This window comes from Pholcus phalangioides, unplaced genomic scaffold (genome assembly GCF_987345545.1).
Source record: "Pholcus phalangioides strain wild (caught in Gottingen) unplaced genomic scaffold, Ppha-v1.0 ptg000031l_1, whole genome shotgun sequence".
Taxonomy (NCBI): domain Eukaryota; kingdom Metazoa; phylum Arthropoda; class Arachnida; order Araneae; family Pholcidae; genus Pholcus; species Pholcus phalangioides.
In genome coordinates, this window is record NW_028301621.1 from 10,147,546 (window position 1) to 10,159,409 (window position 11,864).

At 37.2% G+C, this 11,864-nt stretch overlaps 1 protein-coding gene across 1 annotated transcript in view; it reads right to left on the reverse strand.

Moving 5' to 3' along the window:
* The window catches only part of LOC149067386 (tyrosine-protein phosphatase non-receptor type 9-like), a 28,214-nt gene extending 16,407 nt beyond the window's left edge, over positions 1-11,807 (reverse strand). Inside the window, exons 1-7 of the mRNA XM_089253029.1 lie at positions 11,639-11,807; positions 8,926-9,069; positions 7,475-7,564; positions 7,175-7,299; positions 5,693-5,798; positions 2,066-2,176; positions 1,359-1,951 (exon numbers count right to left, since the gene is read on the reverse strand). Of these exons, the coding sequence (XP_089109155.1) occupies positions 1,359-1,951; positions 2,066-2,176; positions 5,693-5,798; positions 7,175-7,299; positions 7,475-7,564; positions 8,926-9,069; positions 11,639-11,671 (1,202 nt within the window). The 5' untranslated portion in view covers positions 11,672-11,807. The remainder of the gene's footprint in view (positions 1-1,358; positions 1,952-2,065; positions 2,177-5,692; positions 5,799-7,174; positions 7,300-7,474; positions 7,565-8,925; positions 9,070-11,638) is intronic.
* Between the last annotated feature and the right edge of the window lie 57 nt (positions 11,808-11,864).

An 11,864-nucleotide genomic window follows, 5' to 3' on the forward strand; every position in this document is an offset into this window, starting at 1 on the left:
TCATTCATTTGATACAAAATCTTGATAAAATGTTCACACAATTATTTCCAACAAAATTATGACTACCAGTCACAATAAAAATGTGCCGCACACACAAAAAAGACTGTATTAGTAATACAGTTGACCCATGTTAAGACGAAGTTTAAAAATGCCAAAAATTCAAAAATTGAAAGTTCATTTAAATATAGAAACCCATAGGCACTGGAACCTAGAGGCTCAGGCAACATGAGGCCCCTCCCCCAAGAAACTTTGTGAGGTTGTCCCTCAGTAATTCATGAATATTGAATGCAATGTATCCCTGCATATGCTCTTCTGATGCAAATGAAAGGGAAAAGCCAGGGATTTTCTTCTTTTTTTTTTGGGGGGGGGGGGCTGCATAGAGCGATCATATAAACCATTTTCAAGGGATGATCCCGTATTTTTTGCCTGTTGTCCAAAATTTTTTTTCTAAAAAAGTCTTAGCTTTTTTCATATTTCAACGAATCGCTTGAATTTATCCATCACTGAAATCAAGAATTAAAATTATCTTGCCGCTTTATCAATGAAAGCATGACTATAAATATTGTGTCTCTCATATTTATCCCTTTTTTTTTCATACAACTCATTTCAATCCACTGTAATTTGCAGAAGCATTTCATTTTCCACCATAGGTGTTTTTTCTGTGATTTCAGAAATAATTGGCAACTTTGCTTACTTATGGCATTATAAATAGCAACAATTACCGATATCCTCACACTTGAAATCCTTATTTCCCATATTTTTCCTGAGAAAACGTGGTCAGTCCAGAATCGCAAGGACTGAAAGATTCTTTAGGGATTTTGGGATTTTTTCACTCAAATGAATCACAATTTCAGGATTTTTAAAGATTTTTCTATATTATAGAGATACAAAAATTGGAAGAGTCTGGCTTCCGACAGGAAGATTTTAAGACAGCTGAAAAACCGTAAGGCTTCCGTGTAAATTGAAAGCATAAGCACCTATGGAAATATATTTAATTTTTATTCACCGAGTTTGTCTTAACGAGATTTGAGCATAGTCTTAACTTGTTTACTTTATTTTACAATTGAATTTCATTCCTAATACGGCTCATAATAATATCTATTGATAATTGTGTTTTGAACTAAAGAGCTATAATCCAGAGGAAATTCAGGTTTCGAATATTTTGTTCACAGCTACAAAGTCTACATTTTCCTTGGGAAACAGCTGCGTAGAGATTACTGACAAGCTCAGTCATCTCAGAATGGCAGGCCATTTTTATATGGAATCTATTTCCTGTTTTATAGTTAAATTTGTTAGTGAGATACAGTTAAAACAAAGATTTAACGAAGTATGTTAATTTCCTTGTTTGTGATACTTACCGAGAACATTCGAAAGAACCTTCTGGTCCTTTTGCCTTTATCTCAGAATACTCCTTATAAAGACCCTTCTTGCCTTTCTTCTGCAGGTGCTCGATGAATTCATCCAGAGTGAATCCTTGGCCGCTTTCATCGTGGAGAGAGTCATTTGACAAAGACGACGAGGGTGTTGTGCTCGAATATACCAGATCGTCAGAGAAACCATTCTCCCGAGTTCCTAGCGGTATCACTTCTTCGGGGACTATCCCATTCTCTTTGGTCACTTCCACTTCTTTTTCCCGGTCCTCAGTGTTCTGCTTCTCGTGCACAGAGCACTGGTGATCGCTGGATTCGTCCTCGCTGCTCATCACATTGAAATAAGCTCCGTTTAAACCTTTGTTGTGTAAAATGTGGGGGAGAAAGTTTCCGTTTGGTAGCACCGAAGGTGAAGTCGGCGCCGATATGAGACTGCTGATGTCCTCGCCACGGTTCACCATAGATTTGAAGCAATGCAGGAGCCACAGGTTATGATCCATTTTCAGGCTACCACCAAGTTCTTCGGGTAACGAGGCTGTCGGAATATGATCGGCAAGCTGTGGGATGTTGACCATGAAAACCTGAAGGTAGAAAAAAAACATACATGAAGAATCTTTTGACAATCAAAAAGTTTTTCATCCTCTCTCCAAATAAGCAATGAAAAAAACTGAACATTAGAAATGAAACAGAATTACCCGATCTCTGAGCTTCTCACGAACAAAGAGACGAAGAATCTTAAAGGGTGCTTTAAACCAAAGAGGTGGAGTAACTATTAAAACCTTCTTCAGTCTCGCTGGATAACATCCCTACATCGAAAACAACAGAAATCAGAATACGTAAAAACAAGACTCGTAACAAGAGGATAGAATCAACTGGGAAGGGTAGATCAACTTTGCTCAGGGGCGGCTCGTGAAGGAGGCATGAAGGCATGTGCCTCCTGCCCCCAAAATTTCAAGTCATTAATTTTATTCTTCAAGTGTATTTGATACTAACTTAATACCATTGAATTTCTTTGTTTTCAAATGAATTTGATAAATTAGAAAAGAAATATTTACAGAAAACGCCAATTTAAAAAAAGTGTTCCGTGTGTAAAGTACGGGCATATGTGTGGTCTATATCATTAAACTATAATACATCTTTTAAATTAGAACATAATACTGAAAGAAGAGTATGAATTCTAACAATTTGCAAAAAACCCATTGCCAATGTCAACTGGTAAACCTAAATGATGATTTTCAATGTTGTTGAGATATTGATTAGGTTCCCTGCGTAAATTATTTACATCAATGCTGCGTTGATAGAGCATTATTAGTTTTGTACTGCATAGATATACAGATGTGAAAAACAATTTGGTAAACAAAAATAAAAAATTTTAATTCAGTGCAATACTTTACTATGTAATTGTAAATACTTGACTACATATTTTCACCAATAGATGGCAGTAAATATATTTTGAAATTGGCACCCCCCTCAGAATATCCAACCATGAGCCGCCCCGACTTTGCCCAAGAATATCAAGAAGTCACCAGCAAATAAGGCAAATACACAATCATATATCATCCTACATACTTCCCGTATTTGCCTTATTTGTTGGTGACTTATTAGAATCAACAGTCCACTTGCGATCAAAATCATTGTTTTTACTTCCTCTGTTAAAATAAGATTACCATATTTATATATCATTTGTTTAATTGGCTCAAAGCCTTTCGGCAATACATGAAACCACAACTATAAAACAAACATAATCCACACTGCTTAATGTGATTATGGGGGCGAGGATGCAAGGAACAACATCTTGTACATAATATATTTACCAATATATAATACGGTAAAATAAATGATTATGATTATAAAAGCATTCTTCCAACAACAATCGCGACCATTCACAAGAGCATCCAAAAACCAACTAACTCTACATAGTTGACGACCTTGAATCTGTGATGAGCTCTGACCGAGTCTCAACAGGTAGTCCCCCACCAGCGATATTGAGAGAATTATTTGCAGTGCAAAACCTGAACCTAACCTGTCTACCAGAACAGGTAGTCATGAGAAGTAGGTTCTTAATGTTGGAAGTATGTTGGTACTTAGAAGCAGAGATGGGACAAATAGTGATTTATACAATTTATACAAAAATTGCCACGTTTTTAAGACAAATAAATTCAATTGGTCGAATGGTCGACGCGTTTCGGCTCTCCATTGAAGAGCCGAAACACGTCGACCATTCGACCAATTGAATTTATTTGTCTTAAAAACGCGGCAATTTTTGTATAAATTTAAACCAGGCAAAGTTACTCATTTTTTGTGATAAATAGTGATTTAGCTGAATACCGAATATTCTGCTAATGTTTTGGCCGAATACTGAATTATTTGGCAGCTGAATATAAATTTTCTTCAAATTCATCAAAATTATTTAAAAAAATGCGTTTTTAGTTGAAAATAAAATTGGTAATTTCAAATGAATGATATTGAATTTTAATTATACAACTTATCATTAAAATAAATGTTAAAATTCTGGTAAAGATTTTTATTGCCATGATACTGAGTCAAATTTAAAACGATGATATATTGTATTTTAATACTTTAGCGAGATACCTCGTCTAACATGATTCCAGAAGATGATTCATTCTGGAATCATGTTCATTAGCTGAAACATGACTTCCCATAGGGTTCTGTGGAAAATTGTTTGATTTATTACAGCTTATGGCCGAAATGTTAAAAAAAGTTTTTTAGGCTGAAATTAAAAGCTTCAAAACTGTATAGATGAGAATATACAGATGCTGAAGATCTTTTTATTTTCCAGCACATACACAACCAACACTAGCTATAATCTAATATAAAGTTCATGTTCACACAACCCAATCAAGTTCATAAATGTCCCCCATCCATTTGTGATTTGGTCAGCTCATTCCTGTGTCTAATACATGCTGATGGAGAAGATAATCTCCAAGACTGTTCAGCTTGATGTTGAGTCGTGCACTGAAAGAACGCATGCTCTGAAAACATAGGCTACTTTTTTTTTTCAATGCATTGTATATTTTGGCTGAATCTTTCATTTTGTATGAAATGAGTCAAAGAATTTCAGAAAGAGATACATCTGAAAAATAAAATTTTGAGGTGGACATCGCACTCTTGTGACAGTAATTCTGATGATGATTAGTGGGAAAATTCAGCTCACCACTTAGCTATTTTATGTTAGCGCAGTCACATCATCAAAAATGTTATTAGCTGAATCTGTATTCGTTATCCAAAGCAGAAGAATCACTAAAAAAATTTTTAATATCTGGAAAATTCGCAAAGCGAAGGCATTCATTAGCCAAGGTATCACCGTACCTGAGATAAATGAAACTGAAAATAGAATCCTACTGCAATAAGGTGGAAGTAAGCATGAATTTGTAACATATCACCCCTACAGGCTTTTATGTTCCATTAACAATAATACTAATGGTCCCCTGGAAGAGGACCCAGTGGAGTTACTGGATTTATAATTGTATAATTATTATTTATGTGTAATATTGATATTTTGCTACGTTAATATATATATGTATATATATAGTTGTATACAGTACATTTCTAAATACCTTGTCTCACAGGTGGAGGTATACGCGGGCTCCCAATCCATCCTCACAGTAAACCGGTCAACTTTTAATAAATTTTTTTCCCCCCTCATTTTTTCCTACACTCCTGATAATGATTTTTTTTACTAACATATAATGTATCTTTCTACTGTATACGTGTAAGAGCGAAAGAGAAAAGAACACGTAGGGTGAGGGTGAAAAGTGACTAAAAAACACACATACCTTTTTTTTGTACCTTATCTAATGTACGGTTTCTTTTAATATTTTTTCCCCTTTTTCATTTCTTTTTCCAATGTGCGGTGTTAGGTTAGGGGGGGACAAGGTTTCCAGATTCATTGGCGATTCGTCACATAAAGATAGTCTAAATTTCTTGCCAAATGTTTGTACATGAAAAGTGGTTCAATTATTTCTATTAGATGTTACTGTATTGGGAAAGGGAAATTGTGTAATACTTAACGTATTGCACAATTTCCCTTTTCAAAAACAAAACTATTTTTTTTACATGGCTATGAATTACAACCAGTGACGAGAAACAAACATTTTCAGGGGTGAAGAATAAAGTCTGCATTCCATTCCGAAGCATTGTTACAGTGAAAAAAAAACTTTGTCAGCCGAGTTACTTTTCATCATCATACTGATAATAATGTCAACAAGGAAAATATCTGTAATTGTACACTTTTCTAAAAGAGAATCTCGATTCTTTTCTTGTCGATAATAATTTGAATGATTTTCCTGGAATATGCTCACCTTCAGCATAGTCAGCATCTTCTGGCTAAGTTCATAATCAAAATTTGCATATTTAGAGTCATGCATGTTGTAGATGAACACTATTCCATACCTCTGAGTTTCAAAGCTGAAAAACACATACAAAACTCAGATTAATTAGCTATCATTAACGGCCAGTCTTCACAATGCAATTTAAAGATATACATTTTCCATTTATGTTATTACATCTGATACACTTGTTTATCCCAAACATTCCGCTAACCCATTCTGTCTTAAGCCCCATTCACACGTACAATAAAACATTCCGGGAACGGGGATTTTCACTACAAACCATTCACATGACATTTAGTTTATACCAGTAATCCCCCTCTTCTTTCCGGAAGTTGTCAAGTTTCCGCAGCGCAAAGGATTATGGGAGAGAAGGTCGGTGTCGACCACCAATCCACCCCAAGAAAGATGGGCTTTTTTTGATGAGCTTCTCTCCCACCTTTTTTTCTCCCTGCGAGGGGAAAAAAGTTGCCAGGTAATTATCACCAAAGTGACCCCCCCCCCAATCTTGCACATGTGAATGGGGCTTTAGTCATGATAATTCCCCCCCCCCTGCTAATGCAGGGCCTGTCATAATGCATAGGGGCCCCCACACGTATACGTGGAGCTTCGTATGGTTAGGTTTGTTATTACACTTTTTTTAGAGTTAGTACCACATATAAATTGGTAGGTACATACTTTAAGGGGGCTCTTGATACCTTTAACATGGTGAAACACTATGCTCCAATATAAGCATCATTAAAAATATTTAACCCTTGATTTATTTCAAATTTTTCACACACGTTCTTGATTTTATGTGCCATCCTATGGTGATAAAAAGTTTTACGTATCTTAGGCCGGGATTACACTATAAAAGTTTGATAAAAGTCCTTTTATAAAATTTTAAAAATACAGCCAATAAGGTCATCGGTTGTAATTTCTAGAATGTGACCAATAACCTTATTGGTTGAATTTTTCAAGTTTTATAAAAAGACTTTTATCAAACTTTTATAGTGTAATACCGGCCTTAAATACTTAATTTTTTGTAAGTGTTCAAAAAAACCCATTAAAAACAGCTAGCGCGTGAGGGATAAAATACATAAATGGCATCTCAATGTAATTGAATGATAATCAATTCAAATTAAAGGAAACTGTTCAGTTCATGAAATGGAGGAAAAGTTCAAGATTCATATAGCTGTATTCTAAGTAAATCACTGCTGTTTTAAGTGTAAATTGTTGTAATGTTAAATAAATCTGCGACATCCTGCATTTTATCTTCGCACCTTTACTCATTTCGAGGACTTGAGAATTCAATATGTAGCAATATGTTGCCAATTTGAAAAATAAAAATGTCTGCACTTCCAGAAAATGAACACAAGCAACATATATGAATCTGAATTTTTCTTTTTTCAATTAAATCTTCAGCAAAAATCAAAAATAAACAGGAGAGAGAGAAAGAAAACAAGAAAACAATACCTTTCAAGGGCTACGTCTAACTGGTACACTACACCTTGCAGCGTCGCCTGATGGGAGCTAAAGAATGGATCGTGTTTCCCGGCATTGAACAATGCCAAAGCAGCACCTCCACGGTCTCGAGTAGGCTGAAAATATCAATTTTTCAAAGAAAAAACATTAGAAAACCATTTAATCTATTTATCTCAATGAACATTTTAAAAAAATCAGGCACTAACCAATATTTTTAGAGGCCCAGAAAATTTCACCCGGGGCAAAAACTAAAATAATATTCTTTTTTAAATCTTTGCGCACACAACTAACCAAAATAGTGAATTTCTGCGTCTCTAGCTCGTTCTTCAACGGACTTCTCGTCGGATCAAATTTATAGAGACATTCCCTCCTCCTTAGAATCTGTAAAATGCACAAAAAGGTTTAGAAACAGTACAAATCTTCTTCTACATAGCGGCAACAAAATTATAAGGATGGATCAAATGAAAATGGAACAGTTGTTATAATTTAGTTTATGCTTGCACAAGTGTGGCGAAACTTTGTGTAGAGGTAAAGCAGGAAGTAAGGAAGGCCTAGAGAGGACCAGACCCTAAGAATAGACATGCCCCAGGTAGTCATTTGGAATCACATGCGCTGGCGGTTGGCAGACAGAATTTTTTTCGAACAGCCAATCTGTTGTTTTTTGACCCGCGTCTGTGAAATGTTTGCGAGTAAAGAAGAGTAATGTGGTGTTATTAATTTTTTAACGGCAGAGAGAGTCTGGGCTAACGAAAAGCAAATGAAAGTAGTTGTACAGTGAACATGCGCTGTCATTGACTCATATGTAGGACTAGGACAAGCACTTTTACAGTGCACTCACTTTTCTGTAGAGGAGTTTTTCTGCAATGATCACATGAACTTAAATGAAATGCACTCCCACCTTCTTATTGATGCCCTTAATTGTGCGTAGCCTGTTTGCAAGCATCGATACAGAAGGGGGGGGGGGGGTGATGGGTATGATTGCCATTCCTAAGAGCCAAATAATGTGTGGGAAATTTTTCTGTTCCGTAAAGTACGGGATGATCCAAAGCACCTACACAGTAAGTTGCTTCTCTGTAACATTGCACTCTTGTTCCACCTACCTCTGCTCCATTCACACCTGAAGATGTCTGCCTTGACTTCATTTGTAGTAGAAGATATCTGCCTTGCCTCAGTCACAGTTGAAGATGCCTATCTCTGCTCCATTCACACCAGAAGATACCTATCTCTGCTCCATTCACACCTGAAGATACCTGCCTTTGCTCCATTTGAAGCAGAAGATGTCAACCTCAGTTTCATTCACAGCTGAAGATGGATGCCTTTGCTCCATTCATAACTGAAGATGTCTGCCTTCATACCATTCATTGCTTGCCATTCCACGCTTGTGCCAGTCCTGCACATGAATCAATGACCCTGCATGTTGACCGTACACTGCTTTCGTTCGCCAATGCACTCTGCGAACTCCAACTCCTTCTGCCACTAAAAAAAGCAAATGCACTCTCAAACACACAGACGCAGATGAAAACAACACCAATTACCTGGTGGACAATACTGTTGGCCGACCGCCTGCACATATCACGTGATTTCGACCGACTACCTGGGGCAAGTCCGTTACGCAGTAGGGGTTGCCTTTCTTATGTCCCGCTCTACCTGTAAACAAAGTTCGCCACAAACAAACCAAATAACAACTGTTCTGTTTTCAGTTTGTCCACCCTAGTATAATTGTTAAAAACTGTGATGCAAACCTCGTGAGCCTCATAAAGATGCAATGCACGCCGAATGTCAAACTTCCTGGCCATCATAAACTTCACGGCGGTGCTCCATGATAGCGGTCCAATGTTGTGTCTCAGTCTCAACTCATTTGCTATCGAAATGAATTCTTTTACAGCCTAAACAAGAACAAATAAATCTGATTTTAATTGATAATATTGAATAAAGCCAAAAAAACGGACAAAAACAGATTTAGCAGGATGCATGGTCATCCCATAAACCAAAGGTGCTTGACCTTTAGGAGAGTAGGGACCAATTCATTGGTTTGTGAATGTGTTATGGGACACTTCCGTGATCGGGAACATCAGCGCAAGTCATTTAAGTAGTGTGATATGGAAATGTGCTGCAGGTAACTTAAGTGATCTGGGACTGTGCCTTAGACCACTTAGTCAAGGGTGCTCAACGTTTAGGAAGATGCGGGCCACACTTAAGTGGTCCGGAAAATCTGGAATGGTGTCATGGGACACAAGTAATATTTAAAAATGTTGCAGGTTACTTCAATAGGATCCGGAAATTTTGCCTCCTGCCCTGAATGTGTGAATGACTAAGTGATTAAGTGAGTGACTGTATTAGTGACCATACAAGTGAATGATTGATCATATCTTACGAATGACTAGATAAGTGGATTAGTGGCCAAGTCAGTATGTAATTGACTGTATGAATGGCCAATCATTAGTGACCATTTTTGTGATTAAGTTAGTGACTGTATGAGTGGCCACAATCACTCGGCCACTCAACCACTCGTTCTGGCACTCACCCACTTCATCAACCACATGATTGGGGCAGGCAGAATGGCCAGGACAAAGTTTCCGGAAACAAAATTTACTGGGGATGAAATGTCACTTCAATGATCTAGAAATGTGCCATGGCCCATGGTCTGATAAAATGCTCTGTAACTGTGCTGTGAGTAACTAGAGTGATCTGTGAACATGCTGCTGATGTCGCCAAGTAATGTGGAACTCTACTGCGGCCACTTAAGTGATCTGGGAATGTGCAGCTTAATTCATTTCCACACAATCAGGTTTGAGGTCACAGAGTCACATCAGATGACTCCGATGGCCACAATTGGCCCACAGGCCATGAGTTGAGCCTGTATTAAAAAAGTGGTGTGCAAGTGCACTTCAGGTCACATGGGTGATCCAGAAATGTGCAGCTTAGCTCATTTTTACAATAGCAGGCTTGAGGCCATGGGTTGAGCATGTATGCCTAACACAAATACACATCTCACCAGATTGTCTAAGCTGATGTTTCCCAAAGGGGGGGGCAATTGAATGGTCCATGGGGGGACAGTAAAGGCTGTAGGTTTGGTTTGGGATTCTATGGGATGGCTTGAGTTTGGAATGGAGGCAATGAGAAAAAGCTTTGAAGATGGGGGGGGGGGGCAATGACGCAAAACATTTGGGAAACTGATCCGCGGCATTCATCTGATGTGTGACCCGTGATCTTAAACCTATAATTTTGTAAAAAATAAACTAAGCAGCACATTTACAGAGCACTTAAATTACTTGTGGCACATTTACAGAGCACTTAAATTACTTGTGGCACATTTACAGAACACTTAAATTACTTGTGGAATATTTACAGAGCACATTATTCAAGTGATACACTGCATAGTTCTAGAGCACTAAACAGCTGCCAATCCCTCTTTGTTTACCGATCCCTCTTGGGTTCTCAAATTAGAAGTCATTATGGTCCTCTATTGACTGCCATACACACGATATAAATATGCTTTTGAAATAGATACATCCTTGCGATTAAATGTCACCGTTATCTAAAAAGACGTTATTACATACAGAAAAATTCAAACAAGTCTAACAGATGACCCTATTCCTACTTGAGGAAAGATAGTGGTTTTGTAGAACTTCTTTGTAAATCCCAAATAGCTTTCTACAGCTCCCTGGACCATCCTGAAAGGTAGGTCTTACATAGGCCATGCTGAAGCTTGACTAATGTTTAATTCAGGGGTGCATATGTGTTGAAGTTGCACCAAAGGCCAGCAGTCGCATGCGACCTGGAACAGTCATTAATGGAACCCTCCCACAAGTGTTCCCAAATATATATGTTACTATATATGTGAGAAAAACTTGTCACTGGATGGGATCAATTCCTATACTACATTTTAATTTTTAATAAACATTACTTGCATCATAAATGTACTTTTAATTTGCGAATTAAAAGGTTTGTCGATTCCTCTTGGATGCTCAAATTTGAAGTCATTATGGTCTTCTTCTACTATCATAAACACTGATATAAATTTTTTTGAACCAGATACATCGCTATGATTAAACGTAGTGCTATCTACAAAAAGTTTATTATACACAAAAAATCAAACAAATCCAACAGACGATCTCAACTTAAGATAGTGGTTTTTTAAAACTTCTTTGTAAATCACAAATTTATTTCCTGATTCCCCCCCTCCGTATCGGTCTGAAGCTTGATTAAAGTTTAATTTAATACAGGGGGTGTGTGCCGAAGTCCAACCCAAAGCCGGCAGTCGCATGCCGCCCAGAACTTTAAATGCGGGGGGGTCAACAAATTTAAATAATATAACAGGGCCCACGGAAAAAAATGCCTTGATCTGAGGGGCCTGATTGTGGGATCCTTGATTCCCACAAAACTTTTTGATTTTAATAAATAACATCATTTGTGCCAAAAATACACTCTTAATGGGCGATCGAAAAGGTTTACCGATTCCTCTTGGGTGCTTAAATTAGAAGTCATTATGGTCCTCTATTAACTACCATATACACCGATACAAATATGCTTTTGAACTAAATACATTTTCGCGATTAAATGTCACTGGTGTTATCTAAAAAATGGATTATACACAAAAAACTTAAAACAAACAAATCTAACAGACGGCCATATTAATATCTATGAAAACATAGTGGTTTTTTATAACTTCTTTCTGCGT